The following is a 21,588-nucleotide window of genomic DNA, read 5'->3' as shown; positions in this document are numbered from 1 at the left end:
TCGTGCTGTCCTCGGCTCCCGGGGACTTAGCTGTCGCGTGTGTGTTTGGTTTATAGGCTTGTGAGCGGCAATTCCATTGAAGAGAAATTGTTGAAAAATGGAACCAAAGATTTGATCCGAGAAGTGGCTGCTCAGGGAAACGACTACTCCATGGCGTTCCTCACGCAGGTACCTTCGTCCACGTGGAGGCCTGGGGCCGTGGGGCGGGGTTGCCACACGGTGACGGGAACCGGGCGGGTTTAATGGTTGAGGGGGTGGCCGCTGGCGGTTTTCCGCGCGCGGAGGTCTCAAGCTCAATGGTACTCATTTTTGTTTCAGCGGACGATCCAGGAACTGTTTGAGGTTTATCCACCCATGGATGACACTGGCTTCCCAGTGAAAGCCGAGGAGTTTGTCGTCCTTTCTCAGGAACCTTCTGTCACAGAAACCATTGCACCCAAAATTGCCAGACCTTTCATAGAGGTGAGGGTGGCCGGCGCCGCCTGGCAGCGTCGGGCCCGGGGCTTTGGGTCTGCCTTCCGCTACTGCGGCACTGCTGCTCCCCCCGCCCCCCACCAGGCTCCAGCCCCTCGAGCCTGGCCTGTCAGCCCCTCCCTCCCTGCTTGTGGTTGGGGGATTTTAGCTGTAAAAGAGGTGGAGGACGCGCGAGAGAGCGGGTGGGCCTTGCGTGCCTGCCGCCCTCCCTGCCACCGTCACCCTTTCACCCACGCTTCTCGGGCCACCCCTCGCCGTCCTGTGTGACTTTGTGCCCCGACCCCTCCACCCCGCTGTGTCAGCACCTCTGTCACAGCGTTGCTGGGGAGGATGCCCCGCTGTGCAGGGAGCCCCGGCGTGAGTGTGGGATACACGTCCCACTCTGAGGACAGAACCAGAAAGAGCAGCAGCTGGCTCAGCCTTCCTGCGTTGGTTACCCGCTAAGATGATAATGCCTTGGATTCTCACTGAAACCTTGGCTTCTGTGTTGCCGGCCTGGACACTTGAGATCGCAGACCGCGTGCTTGGCTCGCATGCTGCTGCTCTGGGGCAGTGCTGCTGTGCAGACCTGGCACACACTTGGCTGTCAGGCCCCTCGCTTCCCTCCCCGAGGCCCTGCTCCCACCCTGCCTCCTGGGGGCCTTTGACTGCAGGACACCTCCTCTCCTGTTTTTGAAACTTGACTGTCCAGTGATTGAGAAGTAATAAATGCATGATGCATGTGGTAAAAAACCTTCAGGAATTTATAATGAAAAGTAAGTGTCCTGCACCAGGCCCTCACTTCCCTCTCAGAGACAGCCACTGTCAGCTGTCTCTCACGTTTCCTTCCAGGAGTTGTCTGTGTGTAATGTCACTTGCACAGAAGTACCTTACAGCTGTTTCAGTATCAGGAGGGACAGATAGATGTACCGTTTTCTTTTAACAATTGGTGATACGTGCATCAGGTTTTTTCTTTTTAAAAAAAAAAAAAAACGTCAAACAGCATGACGTAAACCTCATAACAAATGATAGTAGGGAAACAGTAGGTTACCTGTCCTGGAGGTGACCACTGAACCATTGTTAAAAGTCTTATGGGGTGTCCCCGGTGGCGCAGTGGCCAGGAACTCGCCTGCCAGTGTGGGGGACTCGGGAGGATCCCACAAGCCACGGAGCAGCTGAGCCTGTGCGCCGCAACTACTAAGCCCACGTGCCACTACTGAAGCCTGTGAGCCACAACTGCTGAGCCCGCGTGCCGCAACTACTGAGCCCACGTGCCACTACTGAAGCCTGTGAGCCACAACTGCTGAGCCCGCGTGCCGCAACTACTGAGCCCACGTGCCACTACTGAAGCCTGTGAGCCACAACTGCTGAGCCCGCGTGCCGCAACTACTGAAGCCCGCGTGCCGCAACTACTGAAGCCCGCGTGCCTAGAGCCCGTGCTCCGCAACAAGAGAAGCCACTGCAGTGAGAAGCCCGCGCACCACAACGAAGAGTAGCCCCCGCTCGCCGCAACTAGAGAAAGCCCGCGTGCAGCAACGAAGACCAAAAACACAGCCAAAAATAAATAAATAATAAATAAGTTTTTAAAATATATATATCTTACATGGATCCTGGAAGAAGCATGAGACCTGAAGGCATGTGTGTTTGAGGACTGTGAGTGTGTTACACACCCTTGCTGTTGTTTCTCAGTGCGTCTCTGAGGTGTTGGCACAGTGAGGTTTCAGCACACAGAGTCTTTGAAGTGTTCCGGCTGCACGTCTTACTGTGAGTTGGGCTCTGCTGTAGGCAGGAGGGGTAGAGCGTCGGGAGAAGGAACTCTCGCCTCCACAGAGCTGCTCTTGTAGTGACGGGACAGATGACACGCCGTCACCCTGCGCAGGTGGGGTGCCCCGCGGTGTCCAGGAGGAGTGCTGGGGTGGAGGGGTAGCACCTCCGGGTCCGGAAGTAGGGGTCAGGTATGGCCGGGGGACGTGTGGGTTAGGACCATCACCTGGCTCTGTGCTGACGCTGGACTGGGGCCCAGTTCAGAGGTGCAGGCGTGGGGGACAGTGTGGGCACATCTCTGGTTGAATTGCAGTTTGCTCTTGGCTGGTGAGCTTTGTGTTCATTGGCGGCGTGGATACCTTTTTAAGTGCTCGTTTGTGTCTTTTCCCTATTTTTTTTTTAACTGGATTGTCTTTTTCTCTTAATGGCTTGTGGGCTTTTTTTCTGTATTCTGGATGCGAGGCTTTTGTGGGTTACCTGTAAAAGGTCTTCTCCCAACCTGTGGTTTGCCTTTTTTAATGCTGTCTTTCAGCGAGCAGAAATTCTTGGTCCTAATGCCACCAGCAGACTATATTTATCACATGGTTGGTACTTTTGCATTCTAAGAGAGGTTCTTCTTTATTTTCTTCTACATGTTTCAGTGTTTTGTTCTTCATACTTAGACGTACGGTCTGTCTGGAAATACTTCCTGGGTATCGCGTGAGGAAGGGTTACATTTTAAATTTTGCAGATGTTGCCCAATTGCCCTGGAAAGAGGTACCATTTCTTAACTGACATCCTCTTAGCTGCGTGGTCCCCCCAGCCCCAGCCCCGATGTGAGCATGTGTGTCTGCATTTGCCAGCCCTTGGCTGTCGGGTGTCGGGAGAGGCGCCTGCGGCATCTGCTAGTCTAATGGGCGTTTCTTGAGCTGTGGTGACACTGACCTGTATGTGTCTGTCGCCGTCTGCAGCACGTTTCCTGGGGGCTTGGTTTCTGTCTTCACCACGGACCACGGCCTGTATCTCGTGCACCACGAAGAATTGTTCTCATGGTCAGGACCGGGGCCGGGTGGTGGGTGGCGGGTGTGAGACGCAGCCGGACGCCCCATCCTGCTCGGTTCTCTGAGTCTGGGTGCCGGGCTGTGCGCGTCAGCCTGTGTACCTCTGGCTCTTCTCGAGGGCGTGCCCGTTTTCCCTGTGCCCGCGGCGCCGTCGTTGCAGGCGTGCGAGGGGGGCCGAGGAGAGCAGGCGTTGCTGTGGGAGGCCCGGTGTGCAGTGGGGGCGTGTAGCCAGCCGTGTGGGCTGCGCCCCTCAACTGAGGTGCTGAAAGCGCGTCCGAGTCACGTCCACTAAGGGCGCACTTCCCGCAGGCCCTCAAGAGCATCGAGTGTCTGGAGGAGGAGGACGCGCACGAGCCAGCAGAGGAGTTGGCGCCCGGGTCTCGGCGCCCGGACGGTCCCCGGTGGGGCGAGGAGCCCTCGCCGCTGGAGGAGCTGGCGGACTTCATGGGGCAGGTTTGGCGTTTCCTACTTCCTTTGCTTCTCTGCACCTAAATGCTTTAAACGTGTGACCCTTCTGGGAGATATTTCTTGCTCATCTTGACCAAGAACAGTCGCTGTTTTGATTCAAGTGTTGGTGGGGGGTTGTAAGAGGAACTAAATCCTTGTGAACTTGCTGTTAACCGTATTCAAAAAATACATCTTGAAACAGCTCACACCAATTGAAAAATATGCTTTGAATTACCTGGAATTATTCCATACTTCCACTGATCAAGAAAAGGAGAGAAATAGTGAGGTAAGAGAATGAACTTCTGACCATCTTAACACGTGAGAATCTCAAATTCTTCAGAGTTAAACTGGGTTGGAACTAAGTGTGACTTGCCTAGAGTTAAAGGAATAAACCCAGACCCACCCGTGTACAAACTGATTGGAAGGGAGAAGCCTCAGGAACCTGCAGGTGCAGTTTTCCTCGGTTCTGAAGCAGCTTGGGGCTCGAAAGAGGGTCCTGTATTGGGAACAAAGAGAAGGGCCCGGTCCGGGAGCAGGGGGCGGTGCAGGGCGGGGGGCGGGGGCGGCAACGGGAACGACCGCTGTCTCCCCAGGGCGCCGTGCTGGCCGCCGTGGGCGAGTGGGAGGCCCGGCATGCGCGGGCACTGCGGGAGCGCGAGGCCCGGGCGCGGCGCGAGCACGAGCAGCAGCAGCTTCTCACCTACACCCGGGAGGACGCCTGCAGCGCGGTACGTGTGCCCGAGGGCTCCCCTCACCTGCCCTGGCTTTCCCCGCCGTCCTGCCAGCCGGCTGCGGTGCAGACGCACCATGGGGCTTCTCAGCAGCCACGCTGTGAGCTTGTTTTCAAGACTTGACCGGCGTGAAGGTAGATGCTTGGTGGCTGCAGCTTGAAGCCAGGGCTGGGTGGACCTGAAACGCTCCCGTTCTCCTGTAGGAATTCGTGTGTGAGGGCGCTGACGGGCAGACGGAGGTCATGCCGGTGAGTGCCCACCTCCCCGTGTCCCTGGGCTCGCCTCCCGCCTCCTGCCCTGTCGGGCGGCTGCTCCCAGGGCCGCCGGCTCAGGGCTCTCCCTTCCGCACGCAGCTCTGGACGCCGCCCACGCCCCCCCAGGATGACAACGACATCTACATCGACTCGGTCATGTGTCTCATGTACGAAACCACTCCCATCCCGGAGTCCAAGCTGCCGCCCGTGTACGTGAGGAAGGAGCGCCGGAGACACAAGACGGACCCCTCAGGTGGGTTCCTGTGGCGGGAGAGGGTTTGGCGCTCCCGGCGGTCTCGCTAACCCTCCTCCGCGGCCCTGCGGCTCCCCGTGCCCGCTGACCCGCTGGCTGAAGCAGCCTCTCCACGCAGCCGCAGGCAGGAAGAAGAAGCAGCGTCACGGGGAGGCCGTGGTCCCCCCGCGGTCGCTGTTCGACCGCGCGACGCCCGGCCTGTTGAAGATCCGCCGGGAGGGGAAGGAGCAGAAGAAGAACATGCTGCTGAAGCAGCAGACGCAGTTCGCCAAGCCTCTGCCGACGTTCGCCAAGCCAGCCACCGAGTCCGGTCCCGACAACCCTGAGTGGCTCATCAGCGAGGACTGGGCGCTGCTGCAGGTGAGTCCTGGGCTCGACCTGGGCCGGCCGCGGCCTCGGGGCCCTTTGGAGGGCGGGGAAGCCGCTGACCTGCAGCGCCTTGACCCGCGGCACCTGAACTTGGTCTCCAGGCCGTGAAGCAGCTGCTCGAGCTGCCGCTCAACCTCACGGTCGTGTCCCCGGCCCACACGCCCAACTGGGACCTCGTCAGCGACGTCGTCAACTCCTGCAGCCGCATCTACCGCTCCTCCAAGCAGTGCCGGAACCGCTACGAGAACGTGCTCATCCCGAGGGAGGAGGGGAAGGTGAGGCCCCCTTCCTGCGGGGCACGCGGCTCGGCGAGGGGGCGGGAGGGGCGTGGGGCGCGGCCCCGAGCTGGGGCAGGCACAGTCCCAGCCCCCGTTCCCGCCGGCCGGAGTCCCTGCGCCGAGATCTTGCCCGATAGAGAGCGTCCGCGCCGCTGCGTCCTTTGGAAGCTTCTGTGCTGTCTGTGGCCCGGCGCCGTCCTAGCGCCTCGTCCTCCCTCCCGGGTTGGGTGTGTAGACGGGCACGGCTCTGTGCTGTTAGCCTCATTGAAGGAGGGCCTGTCGGTGCCTCCCGCTTCGTGCATCGCCGTGCTTTCCCGGGGTCTCGGCCGCTGCAGCGGCTTGACAGGCGCTAGACACTCTGGTCCCAGCCGCGGGCATCACAGACTCTGAGTGCAGAACAGCCGAGTACGTGGTGTCTGTCATCAGGAGGCCACCTGTGGGGCAGCCAGGCCCCTCGAGTCCGCGTGGCTACTGAGGAGGTCTCCAGGGCGCTGCCTTTTCTCGTCTCCTTTGGGCTGCATTTGTCTCTTCCATTTCTCCGTCTGCTCTGTCCCCGCCTTGCTGCCTCTCACTCCTCGCCTGTCCTCAGGAGGGTGTCTGTGGCCTCCATACAGAAAGCCTCTGCACGCGGCGTCGGCCTGGCGTGTACCTGTGGCCGGCGCCCAGTCGTAGAGTGGGAGCGATGACCGCGTCTCCCGCCTAGGACGGGCCAGGGCATGCGTGGCAGCGGCAGACGTCCCGGGCTTCGATGAAGTTTGCTCCTGGGTTTCTAGTTCATGGAAATCACTTACTTTGTTTCTATAAGCACTCTTTAACGAATCTCGGTTTTCATTTTTCTAAAAACAGTTGTCTCCAAATTGGGGGACAGCCGCCGCTTGGTGCCCCGGGGCCGACCAGGGTGAAGGCGCTCTGGCTGCGTCAGCCCGGCCACTCGGCCTCACTGCTGTCTGCCGAGCTGGAGGTGGGACGGACGGGAAAGCGTAGCCCAGGCTGGGGAGTGTGTTTGCGGTCGGTGGACGACGACCGCTATGTCGTTGCTGTTCCATCTGTGTTGAGTCTCAGAGAGAAGGGTGGGAAGAAGGGACTCATTGTTTAAGCCGGGGATTTCACGTTGGACCTCCACTCAGGGACCCTGTTCGCAGGGTCAGCGCCTGACCCTGCTGTGCCCCCCACCATCCTGTTTCAGAGTAAGAACAACCGTCCTCTGCGCACGGGCCAGATGTACGCTCAGGACGAGAACGCCACGCACACCCAGCTGTACACGAGCCACTTTGACCTGATGAAGATGACCGCGGGCAAGAGGAGCCCCCCCATCAAGCCTCTGTACGCGCCCCGCGCCCCTGCGCCGGCTCCGCGGGGTCGGGGTCTTGGTTTCCACTGTGTGTCCTTGGCCTTCCCTTCCTTCTTCAGTGCATTGTCCTCTCTTCAGTAATTCTGTCCCTTTCTGTGTTACAGGCTTGGCATGAATCCCTTTCAGAAAAACCCCAAGCACGCTTCCGTGTTGGCAGAAAGGTATTTCTATATTTGTGACACGGTTTTCATCATTTCAAATGATTTCATTTTAATGTTTTCTTAAACCCTACAAGTTAAGTGAATTGTTGTGCGAATGGCATGTCCAGGCATCAGCTGGGGGTGGTGTCGAGGTGAGGTGGACCGGGCACACTCGTGTCCCCGTTCACGGGATGGGGTGTCCTGCCTGCAGTCTGACAGCGTCACAGCGGCTGTGCCACCTCTGAGCTGGCATATGTCTGCTCGGCCCCGCCCTAGAAATGTACCCAGTTGACTGGGGGTGGGGGTGAGTGTTCTTTTTATTTAGTTAGTTAGTTAGTTGTGTATTTGTTTATTTATTTATAGCTCCGTTGGGTCTTTGTTGCTGCGCGTGGGCTTTCTCTAGCTGCGGTGCGTGGGCTTCTCATTGCGGTGGCTTCTCTTGTCGTGGAGCATGGGCTCTAGGCATATGGGCTTCTGTAGTTGCAGCATGCAGGCTCAGCAGTTGTGGCTCGCGGGCTCTAGAGCACAGGTTCAGCAGTTGTGGCGCACGGGCTTAGTTGCTCCACGGCATGTGGGATCTTCCCAGACCAGGGCTCGAACCCATGTCCCCTGCGTTGGCAGGTGGATTCTCAACCACTGCGCCACCAGGGAAGACCTGGGGTGAGTGTTCTTGCCTTGAAATTTTGCAAAGGAAGAAAACTGACTGGGTAGATGGGTAGGTGTGAGAGAGCAGACAGAGGGAAAGAGAACTGTACGGTCTGAGTTGCTCGGCACGTGGGCCTTTGCTATAAAATCCCTGCAACTTCCTGCATGTTTGCCTTTTTCTAATAAACCATCAGGAAAAAACACATGTTCAGATGGAGCTCAGTTGCTCCTCTGGCTCAAGCCTTCCTCGTCACCAGATACTGCCTGACACGGGCCCGGGCCTGCTGAGGGCCCCCGGCCGCACCAAGGACCAAGGCCTGTGCTGCCCGTCCGCTCCGTGCACCCTGGCCTCCACGGCCTGCTCCACCGCCTGGCGGCTGGCTCTGCCTTGCGGGTCGCTCCGTCTGGGACCGTTTCTCTGGACCCGTCGGCCCCCCGCCAGGCCCTCCCTCACACGTCACCTTCTCCTCGTTGGTACTTGCGCCCCAGCCCCTCTCTGTGTTTCTTGCCGGAGCGGATTGTCTTTGCGTTGTTTTTTTTTTTTTTTTGCGGTACGCGGGCCTCTCACTGTTGCGGCCTCTCCCGTTGTGGAGCACAGGCTCCGGACGCGCGGGCTCAGCGGCCATGGCTCACGGGCCCAGCCACTCCGCAGCATGTGGGGTCTTCCCGGACCGGGGCACGAACCCGTGTCCCCTGCATTGGCAGGCGGACTCTCAACCACTGCGCCACGAGGGAAGCCCTGTCTTTGCGTTTTTACTTGACTCCTTCAGCGTCTTGTGTGAGCTCCGTGGATGTAGGGGTGCTAGAGGCACAGAGCACGTGTTCCATATGTGCGTATTGATCAAATTGATGATTAATTTCATTAATTGGTTTTCTTAACAAGAAAAACAGGCTGGGCCGGGGGTCAGCAGTGAACAAGGCGGGCCCAGCCCTGCCCTCCTGTTTCTCTCGCACAAGACACAGACTCTGAGTAATCCTTACGGAGGCGAGGATTCATCCTGAAGGGGAACAGAACCTACAGCCTGGCTGAGCTGGGGAGAACGGGCCGGGTGGGAGAGCAGACACTTGTTCCTCCGAGTGAGAGCCGGCGCGGGTGGGCAGGCACGGAGGGCAGGGTGGGCGAATAGAAGGCTGGCCTGCGGGATGGGAGGGAGGAGGTCTGGGGATGGTGCCACCATTGGTGGGGAGCGGGGCAGCGCAGGGGTGGCCCGCAGTTTGGGCGGAAGCAGGGGTGGTGTGAGGCCGATCAGAGTGAGCTGGAGAGAGGCTGCAAGGTGAATGCAGACCTGGAGGGCATCTCGGTGGTTCAGTTTTGTTTTTGTGTGTCTGGCGCTGGTGGGAGAGGTTGGTGGACAGGATGAGGGTGGAGCCGGGCTGGCCTTGGCTACACGCAGACCAGGTGTGCTGAGGGGGTGTCTCTAGGTAATGGCCAGGGTCAGGGTCTGTGAGCAGTGGGAGGCCAGGCCGTGTGTCCCAGGAGGGAGCCGGATGTGGAGCAGGAAACGCTGGGGTGGCTGGACCGTCGCCACACCCAGCGGTTGAATTCCCCCCCAGTGGTGGAGGCCTGGGGCAGGCGGAGTGGGGAGTGCTCTGAGCCTGTGGCTTTACCACCAGGCGTGATGGAGAGACACGGGGTGAGGGGGACCAGCCTGCTAATATGGGGGCGGCAGGGTGGGTTGCAGGACTTCCTCGGGGGGTCGGGGGACTGAGTGGACTGACGTAAGCGAGGTCAGAGAACGGGAGAGAACGCACTGCGCGAGCTGGGGCACGTGACGTGGGAGGGCTGGTGTCCAGAGGGGCCCGACAGGCGCAGCAGCGGCACCTGCGCTGCCCGGAAATGCAGAGGCGGCGCGTGAGGGCACAGCCAGCCTCCCTGCGGCAGGACTCAAGGCTGGTAGGTGACCGTGGTGGGCTGGGAGCCCAGGAGCCCCTGGAAGCAAGGGTTCTGTGAGAGGCTGCAGAGGGCTGTGGGGCGCTCACGGCACTGGGCAGGTGGCCGGCTGCCCTCCGCAGGGCAAGGGCTGGCGCTCAGTGCGGGCGGGGGCGGGCCTGGCTTTGGGGGGCGGGGCCGGTTGCTTTGCGGTGAAGAGCAGGGCGCCGAGGGGCTTTCTTGCCCCACGTGTTCGGGGACGCGTGGTATTCAGGCGCCACGCCAGGTGCCGCTGCCGCGGGGGACCGGGCCCAGGCCCGCCTCTGGCAGGTGGTCCTTGCCGCGAGGGAGTGGGAGCTGCCGGGGTCTGGGGCTGACTGGCAGCCCCTCTTCTCCAGGACCGAGCCGCTCGGGCCCCGGCCTCGGCGTCCCGGCACCCGGCGTCGTGGGAAATGAGGACTTTGGATTTCTAGCGCGTTTGTCTACTTAGAACTCGCAGTTTATTTCTCGTTTTTCCCTTGTCTTTAGTGGAATCAACTACGACAAACCCCTGCCTCCTATTCAGGTCGCGTCTCTCCGGGCAGAGCGCATCGCCAAGGAGAAAAAGGTGTGTGGGGTACAGCGGGCAGCGGGAGGGCCGCGAGGGGGGCCGGGGGCTGGGGGTCCCGCCCGGGCCAGCTCCTCCACACGGCTCCGTTCCCTCCTGCCCCGTAGGCGCTGGCAGACCAGCAGAAGGCGCAGCAGCCGCCCGTGGCGCCGCCGCCCCCGCCGCCGCCACAGCCGCCGCCACCGCAGCAGCCGCCCCCGCCACTGCCCCCGCCCCCGTCGGCCGGCAGCCAGCAGCCCGCGGGGCCGCCCGCCGTCCAGCCCCAGGCCCAGGCGCAGCCCCCGGCGCAGCCCCCGCCGCCCCCGCCGAAGGCGCCCCCCGCGATCACGACGGTGGGCAGCGCTGCAGTGCTGGTGAGAAGGCCACAGAGCGGTCGGCTCCAGCGTGCCCCGGTCCAGGGTCCTGCGGCTTCCAGCCCGCGGACCCTCCTCTCAGAGGAAGTGGGAGGCCGGCCCAGTCTCCCCCAGTCTCCCCCTCGAGGAAGCACGTGCCTCACTCCGTCTCTCCCGTGCTGGGTCAGCTCCGCCCTCTGGGCTGGGTTAACTGGGCAGTGATGTGGGAGACGAGGTCACTCTTCTAGGTGGAGGTGAGCGGGAGGTGTGGAATTAGGGTTTTGTGAAGCGTGAAGAGGTCGCCCTCTCTTGTCCCTACAGACTCGAAGGGCAGGTACTGTTAGTGCAGACTTCCCTCTCCCCACCCTGCCCCACTTTCCCTCAGAGCTGTGCACACGCGTGTGCATCTTCAGTGCCCGCGAGAGGAAGGTGGTGAAGTGCATAAAAAAGGAAAGGCAGGGCCTCCCTGGTGGCGCAGTGGTTGAGAGTCCGCCTGCCGATGCAGGGGATACGGGTTCGTGCCCCGGTCTGGGAGGATCCCATATGCCGCGGAGCGGCTGGGCCCGTGAGCCATGGCCGCTGAGCCTGCGCGTCCGGAGCCTGCGCGTCCGGAGCCTGTGCTCCGCAACGGGGGAGGCCACAGCAGTGAGAGGCCCGCATACCACAAAAAAAAAAAAAGGAAAGGCAGCGTGTCGATCCTACGCACCCCGCGCTGTCGCCGCCGTGCCCTGCCGCGTTCCCTCTCTGCGTGTGCCTGGTGACACGTTAGAGTCCCACGTGGGGAAGCACTGCTGCCAGGCGCGGGATGGTCTTGTCGTACGGGGTCATTTCCACCCCGTGTTCTTTGTTACATTTGCCGCAGTGGCATTCGATGAGCACTTGGCAGCTCCGTCCTTCGTTGTTCAGAAAACTAAGCACCTGCCTGGTGTGAGGGCTGCTCCCTGCCCAGGAGAACAGTGGTGGGTGGTCAGGAAGAGACCTTCTGCAGGGCTGATCCCTGGGCTGCGGCCAAGTGACATTAGTCAGTCAGAAAAGAATGGAAAACAGCCAGTACAGAGGCCCTGAACTTGGCAGGCGTGGGGCTCGGAAGGGTCAGTGTGGCCAGAGCCTGGTGACCGAGGGACAGACTCAGCACTGCGGGAGGAGGTGGGGGGAGGGGGCTGAAGTCAGCCGTGTGGCCGAGTGACCGTGACCAGGAGTTTGGATTCGATCCTGATGAGGGGGAGGGCTTTGGAGTGTTTACGCAGGGCGGAGCTTGACCGGAAATTCAAATGGCTTTCTGTTTTCAGCAGGCAGGAGCCATCAAGACATCCGTCACAGGGACAAGCATGCCCACGGGTAAGAAGTCACACGGGTGAGATGCCGCGACTGGAGGTGAGTTCTTCCCTGCTCTCCTACCTCACGCCCTCTCCCCGCAGGCACGGTGAGCGGAAACGTGATCGTGAACACCATCGCCGGCGTCCCCGCGGCCACCTTCCAGTCCATTAACAAGCGCCTCGCTTCACCCGTGGCACCTGGAGCCTTGACTGTGAGTTGTCCCTGCTCGTGGGTGCTTTTGGTGGCCCACATGACCCAGGACACTGCAGTAGCTGTTGGCTTCTTTAAAAAATTCCATTCCATTGGTACGGAAAGTCCTGATCTTGTTTGCGTTTCATAAAATACCGAGGACATTGAGGGGTGCAGAGGATGCTTTCCACGTGTGCCTTCTGGGAGAGAGAGTGTTGAAATCCCCCACCGTGGGTCCAGGAGGAGGGAGGGGGTGCGAGGGCACGTCTCCAACTCCACGGACAGGGTGCCCACGTGCCGTAGCGGCAGGTTTGCCCGTGTGTGTGGACGTGGCGCCATTGCACAGCGGGGCACAAGGCGGGGCAGTGTGTTTATGGGTGTCTAGGCCCATGCGTGGGAAGCAAGAAGGGGCCAGGTCTGGGCAGAGGGAGAGACGCAGAGCCACAAGACCTCGGAGCATGTAACCAGAAGGAGACAGGGCGCTCACCTGGACACACCTGCCGTCTGTGGTGTCACCATAGAAAACAAAAATAAACGACAGAAAATAAGGAGTTTACATTTACATCCTGAGTTCCAGTTTAGTCACAGATCTAAAGACAACATGTGCCCTGAGTGAGAAGCTGCTTCAAAGTCAGCAGTGCTTTGGCAAATAGAGTGATGTCCCTGTTGGGTTCTGAGAAATGTCTTTCCTATGAAGGTGTTGTTGGTAGTGAACTAGACAGTGTGGTGTTGGGAAAAGGATGGACACATAGATCCATGGAGTAGGATAGAGAGTCCAGAAATAGACCCACATGTACATAGTTGATTAATTTTTACTAAGAGTGCCGGGGGGAGGGACTTCCCTGGTGGCGCAGTGGTTAAGAATCCGCCTGCCAGTGCAGGGGACATGGGTTCAAGCCCGGGTCCGGGAAGATCCCACATGCCGCAGAGCAACTAAGCCCGTGCGCCACAACTACTGAGCCTGCGCTCTAGAGCCCGCGAGCCACAACTATTGAAGCCCACGTGCTTAGAACCCGTGCTCCGCAACAAGAGAAGCCACCGCAACAAGGAGCCTGTGCACTACAACGAAGACCTAACGCAGCCAAAAATAAATAAAATTTAAAAAGAAAAAAAAAAGAGTGCCAAGGGATTTCAATGGAGAAAGGGCAGTCTTTTCAACAAATGGTGCTGGAGGAACTGGGGAGCCGTTCAAAGCCAAATGAACTTTGAACTGTTACTAATACTGTATATGAAAAGTCACTCAAAGTGGATCGTGGGCCCAAGTGTAAAACCCAAAACTATAAAATTTCTAGAAAAAAACAGAGAACATCTTTGCTTGGTTTTAGGCAAAGATTTCCTAGGATACCAAAAGCCTACAAATTATGAAAAAAAATAAATGAGGCTTCATCAAATCAAGAACTTCGGTTCTTTGGAAGATATTGTTAATAAAATGAAAAGCAAGGCATGGAAAATATTTGAAGAACATATCTGATAAAAGACTGGTACTTGGATTATACAAAGATTTTTCAATCAATAATAACAAAACAACTTTTAAAAGTGGACAAAATTTTTTTTTAATGGACAAAAAGACTTGAGCAGTTACTTCACCATGGAAGTTACATACAGATATATATACACACATACACACCATATGGATAGCAAATAAATAGGAAAAGATGTTCAACATTGTTGGTCATTAGGGAAATGTAAATTAAAGTTACAGTGATCTACTGCTACACATCTCTGAGAGTGGCTTTAAAAAAAGAAAAACCTGGCAGTACCAAATGCTGGCGGGGATGCAGAGCAACTGGAATTCTCGTTGCTGATGGGAATGCAAAACCTTAGCAGTCAGTCTGGAAAACGGTTTATTTCTTACAAAATTAAACGTACACCTACTCTGCAACCTATCAGTTCCACTCCTAGGTTTTCTCCCAGGAGAAATGAAAACACGTCTGCACAAAAAAACCTGAGCATGAATGTGTTTGGCGGCTGTGTTCATAATTACGACCTAAGGGGACAGCCTAGATGTCCTTGAGCAGGTGAGCGGAAGGGAAGGTGGTGCAACCGTGCCGTCCGGCACTGCCCAGCGGCGCAGGAGACTGCTGGCACGTGCGGCTGCACGGGAGAGCTCAGTGGCCTTGTGCTGGCTGATAGGAGTTTTGAAAGCCTTCATATGTGTGTGATTCCATTTAAACCACATGGAAAAGGCAAGGCTTTAGGGACGGAAAACAATATGCTCTGTATCTATCTGGTGGCCACTCGGCCTTACACATTTATAAAAATTCATAGAACTGTATTCCTGAAACAGGTGAATTTTACTGTACGTGAGTTACACCTCAATAAATCGGGTTTAAAAAATTAGAATACTCTAAGCAGTAAAGTAAATATGAAAACAGTTTTTCTAGAATGTGACTTTGGCTTATTTCGTTTATTTTTCTTTCTACTTTGTAATAAACCACTTTAGACTCAGCCACTTCACTGAATACAGAAGCTATTAGTTAGGCTTGTGGCATTAAGATCATTTCCTATGACCAGTGTCACTACTTCTGTGAGGCTGGCAAGCCCAAATCATTGCACTTGGTATTTTATTTTGAAAAGACCTATTTCTGTGGTCATATTTTTAAAAGATAAAGCAATTTATCCGCAATGTATTTTTTGAACAGCTCTTACAGACAAGATACTTTCCATGGTGATGTGGGCTAGAAGTAGGACTCACACATGGCTTGCTTTCATGGGGTTCTTACAGTCAGTCCTGTGGCCGCACCTAAAAGAGGTACAGATGACAGGGAGGCTTTCTGGAGAAGGGAGCATTGGGCTTCCACAGAATAGGGGGATGTCATCCACAGAAATGGCTCTTTGGAAGGCAGGGCAAGTCGTACAAGCAAAGTTTCAGTGGTGGGAATGTGAATGGTGTATACTGGGCACAGCAAGCGGTTCTGTTTGGATGGAGCACAAGATGCATCAGCAGAGGCGTGGTGGTTCCCACAACCTCTCAGAGGCTCTTGAGCAGCTGTGCGTGCTTGGTCTTGGGCGACAGTGAACCTAGGCTGTCATGGTGTTTGGATTTCAGGCTGAAGAATGTGGATTTCATTCACCAGGCGATGGGGAGCCCTTGAGAATCTTTGAGCAGAGGTGTGTTTTAGGGAAATTCATGTGATGTTTTATGTGTAGAGTAGATTATTGCCGAAAAGGTAGAGAGAAAGCTATTTCAGTCGTGCGGGAAAGGACTTCTGTTTCTGGTGATAAGGTGAGTTAAGATATTTATACCACTCTCCTAATGAAAAGAAATGAAATTATTGGATAAAATTTTTAAATATCCTCTTCAAAATTTCAAGGAGCTGACAAAAGAGTAAATAATTATTAGGCCAAAATCTAAGGGAAGAGGCAACCCAGAGAGATACACAGGGTGCCCTTGTGTCCGCCTTGGAGCACACTTCACCTTCTCAGACAGGGGGACCCCCTGTTCAAGCCCAAGGCTCAACTCACCCAGGTGGAGAGTCTAAAAGGAGGCATTGATGCCTTGAGACAGGCCCCCAAGTGGCTAAGCCCTTCAGGCAGGGTGAACCAGAAGTAAAATCCATCATGCTGAGCAGAGGGTGGGGCGGGGGCTCTTCCCGTGGAGCTCTAGCCCCAAGTCAGCTGTCAGTTTGCAGCTCACGTTGATGGCTCCCCAAAAGGGCTCCCAAAGCCCCTCAAATCATGTGCCATAGAGCTGGATGAGCAGTGTTCCTGGGTAAGTGGCCAGAATCAAATGCAGATTTTCTGGAGGAATGTGCCTTCATCCTGGACTTTTTAGAATGTCCACAATGCTTTCCAAGTATAATGAGCCACATATAATAGAAGATAACCAAACACACACGGAAAGAGGGCACCATGAGTGAGAACCACCAGAAACAACAGACACGGGGCAGATCCTTAAAGACTTGAGATGGTGGGGTTATCAGGCATAGATTACAAAACGATTATACTTGCTATTTTAAAGAAGTAAAAGAGAAGCTTGCGAATGTCTGTAAAAACCAGGAAACTATACTTAAAAGAATATAGAGAACTTTAAGAAATGAAAAGTATGGTTACCAGCATTGAAAAATAAATATCTTATAATCGGGCTTAATATCACTTTCCACACAGCTGAAGAGAGAGTTAGTGAACTGGAAGGTAAATCAGAAGACGTTACCCCGAATGCAGCGCAGGGAGACAGCAGGTGGGAGTACGGACGAGAAGTTAAAGCCATGGAAGACTGAGTGAGAGGATGTAATCAGAGGTTAATCCGAGTTCCAGACAGAGAGGAAGCTGAGCAGAGATAGTACGTGAAGATGTAAGAGTTTCCCAGAACTGATTGATGACACTGATCCATACACACCAAAGCTCAGCTAATCCCGGTCGGGGATGACGAAAGGGACTCCACGCTTACATAATGCCAGCGACAAGGAGGTCTTCAGAGCGGCCTGAAAAAGTCAGGTTGCCTTCAGAGGTACAGCTGCTTACGTCTCAGCAGTAGTAATGAAGCCAGGAACTAGCTCCTGGAATGGAATGACATGTTCACTGTAGTCAGAGAATATAACTGCCAGCCCTGAAAATACCTTGAAGAACAAACATTTTCAAACAAAACCTAAGAGAATTCCCTATAGATCTCGACTAAATGAACTAATTGAGGTGAAAATGGACTTTACAAACAACAGTAACTTACTGTAGGGTCAACAAAGGCAGACATAACACACGATACAATGACGTGAGCAGGGCTAAGGATGTTGAAACATTCCAGAATCCCTTTATTGTTCAGGAAAAGTGTGAAATGATGGATTAGGCTTTTGTTAAGTTCTTGATACAATTTTTAGACAAGCCACCAAAAGAATAAGAACAGAGTATAACTTCCAAACTTTGGGAGGGGAAAGTGGGATGAGAAGAAAGTAACCTGCAGGAAGGCAAGAGGTGATTAAAAGGAACACGGAGCAGGCAAGTTGACTAGAAAGCACAGAATAAGGTATTGGATTTGGATTCGGATATGTAGGTAATGAAATGTAAGATTAGGGACAAGCAAACTAAATGGGAAAACATAATGACCATCTGCACCAAGGGGGCCAGCAGGGGCCAGCGTCACGTTTCAGGGTGTTTTCAGAGGCGGACTCGGTGGAGCTGGGCCCAGTCCGCTGAGGGGCTGCGGCAGCCGTAGCGCCAAGGGACGAGGACACAGCGAGGCCAAGTCGAGACGCCGCGTGGGTCCGGGGCTGCGCCCTCCGCACCTGGCTGGGGATGGCCCTGGGGGGTTAGGGGCCTGTATGTTTCCGGGGGATAAACACGGGCATCTAGATGGTTTCTGGGACCAAAAGGTCTTCTGAGCGAGGACAGCGGGACGGGGACGGGCAGTGTTTTAGACTGGGGGCGGCAGCGTCGTGATCCTCCCTTCTGCGGGCGACCCATCCACGCTAGCCCTAGGCACAGGCTTTGAGTTCACAAGGGAAACAGTCTCTCAGCACTCTGTCAAAAGGCCAGAATCTGGAATGTGCTTCGTTTTCTAGGATTTAGAGTTTGGTGCCCTTTTCTCTCCACCCGACGACTGTGAAGAGTCTTGAATGTTGCGCAGCAGCCTGACAGTTTTCTTCTCTTCGCCTCTTCCAGACCTCGGGAGGCTCTGCTCCTGCCCAGGTGGTCCACACCCAACCTCGAGCAGTTGGGTCCCCAGCCACGGCCACGTCCGACATGGTGTCCCTGGCACCGACTCAGGGTGTTCGAGCGGTCACCTCGGTGACGGCCTCGGCTGTGGTCACTACCAGCCTGACCCCGGTGCAGACCCCGACCCGATCTTTGGTGACTCAAGTGTCCCAAGGTAAAGGCAGGGTTGGTTTCCTGTGTGGCCTGCCCCGCTCTTCAGGCCCCTTAGGGCTTAGGCTTGCACACGTGTGCGGGGCCGCAGTCTCACCAGACGACCTCTTCAGCCACAGGGGTCCAGCTTCCGGGGAAAACCATCACGCCCGCGCACTTCCAGCTCCTGCGGCAGCAGCAGCAGCAGCAGCAGGCCTCCCAGGTGCAGGTCCCGCAGATCCAGGGCCAGGCCCAGGCGCCGACGCAGATCAAGGCGGTGGGCAAGTTGACACCGGTGAGCGTCCTCTAGAAAACCGAACGCACACACTGTGTGCTGATGCCTTGGTGTGTCCTGTGATTCAGAGTGTGTTTTGCACAATCTGCCATCGTCTTTATGTGGGAAGTGTGTTTGTGTTGTCTTTAGAAATCACTTTGCACACAGGGCCGCTTCCATGATCATGCGACCAGCTTGTTCACAGCTCTCTGAGGCCTTAATCCCCGTTTCTGGATTCATCTTCCCACTCGCTTGCTTGTGCTCTGTGCTCAGGCTCCAGGGACCCTTTCCCCAACCTGAGAAAATGTCAGTGAAAAGTATTTCTCAACCATTTTAAGAGATGAGGTGGTGAAGACTTGGTTTCTTGAGGAATAGTTCACGTGCAGTATTGTTTCTCTCATTTGAGCGCTGATGTTCCTGAATTTTGCCAATCTGTGTACGACCTGTGCTGTTACATGAGTAAACACATTCATTTTAAAAGGAAATACTATATTCCTGCCACAAATGGAAAAGCATTAATACTCAACATAGAAAGTAACCAGAAAAATGTGTAATAAAAGCAAGATGGTACTTCAGAATTCCAGCTCGCTGTCGGGCCTGCCACAGTAAGTACCTGACCTCGGGCCTGCCCCTTGCGCGTGACAGAGGGGGCGAGGGCGCTGGAGGGCAGTGAGGACGTGCGAGCACCAGCTGAGACTTCTTCGCCCCGGAGGCACCCGAATGCGCACCAGGGAAACGAGGCGTTCCGTCCTCCATCACACCAGCCACAGCTCAAGGGCGCAAGGCCACACGTGGCTGTGCCTACCACATTCGACAGCCCAGCTCCAGAACGTGTCTGTCGCCGCGAAAGCTGGCGGCCAGCAGACAGCGCTGAGTTAGGGTCGCCCTGCCCAGCAGAGGCGAGCTGTCAGAGCTGGTCTCCTCCGCTCCTGCCCCACGGCCTTCACTTCCCACCCCGCCCCCCCCGCTCCTCGCGCTCTAAGGCAGCGGGGCCTTCAGTTGCCCCTGCTCCCCTCTTGCAGCTGCTCAGAGCCCCACGCACCGGCTCGCTTGCCTGGTTCTGTTACTCCCTTCCCTTCCCTCTCCTAAACCAGTGGCAAAGTCCTTTTCTTTTTCAGCACCTTGAACAAGATCGGACGGTCATGAATAATTCAATATAAGTTTCCTTAAAACATTTTTATCCCCTAAAATATTTCCTGAGCTATCTTTATCTTGATATTTTGACTTCTTTTAGAGACATGGGTTTATTTACCAATTAAACTTTCATTTGGAGACAGGTGGAGTACAAAGTTTAGAGCTAATGCTTATCTTAGAGTACGTTTTACAATTTCAAGAGGGACTACGATTTTAAGACTTAAGGAATTTTTGGTGGTATTGCAGGCTTGAACCGCCTTGCTTGTAAGCGATAAGAGCCCAGAAGTTTTGCTATGCATTTGCTCATCCGTGAGAATCACTGTTGCTAGTTTTCATCCGTGGTAAAAGGGAACGTTTAAGAAGTGTTGGCAAGGCCTGGAGGATGGTTTGCGTACTGCACATCAGCAACTGTTTCCTTCGGCACTGAACGGGTGGTAGACCAGTAACTTAGCACCAAGCTATGTACGAAACGGCATGCGGTTGACGTTGATGCAAAGCTGACTTTATCTGGGTTCTAGGAGCACCTGATCAAAGTGCAGAAGCAGAAACTGCAGCTGCCCCAGCAGGCGCCCCCAGCGCAGGCCCCGCCGGGGCCCCCGCAGCCAACGGCACAAGTGCAGCTGCAGCCCCCGCAGCCCACGCAGCAGCAGAGCCCCCAGCTCACCACGGTCACGGCCCCGAGGCCCGGCGCCCTGCTCACGGGCACCACCGTGGCCAACCTCCAGGTGGCCCGGCTCGTAAGTTCCGGTCGATACGCTTCTTTTTCCAGAGCAGCGTCTTCTTACGTTTTAACCGAACCGTGGTGGCTCGCTCAGGCCCTTGCAGGTGTGGTGGCGGAGTGACAAGTAAAGGCACGGTCGTTCCCCCAGGAACTTAAGTTCTCCTCGGAGAGGGCGAAGCAGCACGTGGGAGACGTTGACACAGTCACGCTTTCCAGAATGTCGGGGTCGCAGAGCTTATGGTGGCCTGAGAGACTGGGGCTGGGGTGGGGAGCGAGCCCGACCACGGAGAGAGGGCAGGCTTTACGTGGGGGGGCAACGGGAGGGCGAGATGTGGCCCCTGGAAGGTGTCCCGGTGCTGCTGGGGCAGGGGCCAGGCACGAGGCCCGTGGGGTCAGAGCAGAGGGGAGGTGGAGGGGCGAGGGAGGCCCCAGAGCCAGGCTCAGGGGTCGCGGTGCTCTGCAGGCCCGGAGAGGCATCGAAGGTTTCTGAAGGAGGGGACGATGGTGGGGTGAAGGGGTGTCTGGGAACGCCAGCTACACTCGGCACGTGTCGAGGGGGTGTCCTGGAGCCCAGACGCTGTCACGTCAGGCAGGCCCATGCCCAGCGCGGGCGGCTCCCTTTCTGGCACTGGCGACGGCTAGCATTAGGGACCCTGCTCGGGGTCGGGCGCTGCTGTGGGCGCCCCACCTGTCACCTGACGGTGCCGAGGCAGGAGTGGGCGCTGTGATGCCAGCTCCGGTTTGCAGGTGCAGAAGCCGAGGCAGACACCGTCAGGAGCTTAGCCAGACCTACAGCTTGTCACCCGCAGCACAGCTGTGACCTGGGGCTGTGGGGGCCCAGGCTCTGCATCCCGTGTGCTGCACTCCACTTTAAGACTGTAAGAGAGGGGATAGAAGCGGATAAAAACTGTGAAAGCAAGCTTGGTGTTACCTGTGTTCACAAGAAAATGCCAGTTCGAACGAGCAGAGTAGCAGGCGCACGATGGCCCGCCTTGGGGCAGCCCACGCCTCGGGCAGGGCTTGCCCGCAGGAACCGGCTCCCTCTGCAGAGGTTGTAGTCAGTTGAGCTAAGAAATGTGCCCCTTATTTTACCCAGTGATTCTATCTCTGCTATATCCTTAAGAAATGATAGAACAAGTACAAAGTAATAAACGTACAAACTTGTACCAGGAGTGTTAGGGGGACCTGAATCTCCATTACTGAGGAGTTGACTATAAATAGACTGTACAGCATGCACGCATGGAATAGCACGCAGCTTTGGAAAAGGATTGTTGTAAGAGGAGGAGAGTCAGGTTACAGATATCTAGAATTCATCCCATTTTACACACCTTCCTGGCAAGCCGCACAGATAAGGACAAGGTCTGGTGGGCGGGGTCTCATTTCCACATTCACACGTGGGCACCTTAGGGTTAGGGCTGATTTTTACTTCCTCGTATTTTCTTAGGTAGTCTGAGTTTTTGTATGTATAAAAACGGATCTACTTCCGTTTTCCTTTTAAAAAATATAATTTAAGGAAAAAAGTGCTTGGTAGCCGAGTGATAAGCAAGTCGCAGGAGGTGGAGGCCGAGGCCGTGATTTCGGGCTGATCTTCCGTGGCCGCTGAGGGATAGGAGACGAGCGTAGGAAGTGAGGCCGGAGCGG

At 56.1% G+C, this 21,588-nt stretch overlaps 1 protein-coding gene across 10 annotated transcripts in view; it reads left to right on the top strand.

The window, feature by feature from the left end:
• Window positions 1-21,588, top strand: part of EP400 (E1A binding protein p400) — a 114,566-nt gene that overhangs the window by 81,222 nt on the left and 11,756 nt on the right. For 6 of the 10 annotated variants that reach the window (XM_060118581.1, XM_060118579.1, XM_060118577.1 and 3 more), the window contains 18 exons: window positions 57-168; window positions 319-462; window positions 3,567-3,710; window positions 3,907-3,990; window positions 4,298-4,432; window positions 4,639-4,683; window positions 4,789-4,942; window positions 5,061-5,302; window positions 5,413-5,586; window positions 6,776-6,912; window positions 7,045-7,101; window positions 10,124-10,202; window positions 10,310-10,555; window positions 11,824-11,872; window positions 11,953-12,062; window positions 17,636-17,843; window positions 17,953-18,113; window positions 19,745-19,963. In XM_060118581.1, coding sequence (XP_059974564.1) covers window positions 57-168; window positions 319-462; window positions 3,567-3,710; window positions 3,907-3,990; window positions 4,298-4,432; window positions 4,639-4,683; window positions 4,789-4,942; window positions 5,061-5,302; window positions 5,413-5,586; window positions 6,776-6,912; window positions 7,045-7,101; window positions 10,124-10,202; window positions 10,310-10,555; window positions 11,824-11,872; window positions 11,953-12,062; window positions 17,636-17,843; window positions 17,953-18,113; window positions 19,745-19,963 — 2,500 coding nt within the window. The remainder of the gene's footprint in view (window positions 1-56; window positions 169-318; window positions 463-3,566; window positions 3,711-3,906; window positions 3,991-4,297; window positions 4,433-4,638; window positions 4,684-4,788; window positions 4,943-5,060; window positions 5,303-5,412; window positions 5,587-6,775; window positions 6,913-7,044; window positions 7,102-10,123; window positions 10,203-10,309; window positions 10,556-11,823; window positions 11,873-11,952; window positions 12,063-17,635; window positions 17,844-17,952; window positions 18,114-19,744; window positions 19,964-21,588) is intronic. The other 4 variants (XM_060118582.1, XM_060118580.1, XM_060118576.1 and 1 more) reach the window with 2 other exon arrangements.

Source organism: Mesoplodon densirostris, chromosome 15, assembly GCF_025265405.1.
Source record: "Mesoplodon densirostris isolate mMesDen1 chromosome 15, mMesDen1 primary haplotype, whole genome shotgun sequence".
In the NCBI taxonomy this organism is placed as follows: Eukaryota; Metazoa; Chordata; class Mammalia; order Artiodactyla; family Ziphiidae; genus Mesoplodon; species Mesoplodon densirostris.
This window is presented reverse-complemented; position numbering and strand designations above follow the sequence as displayed.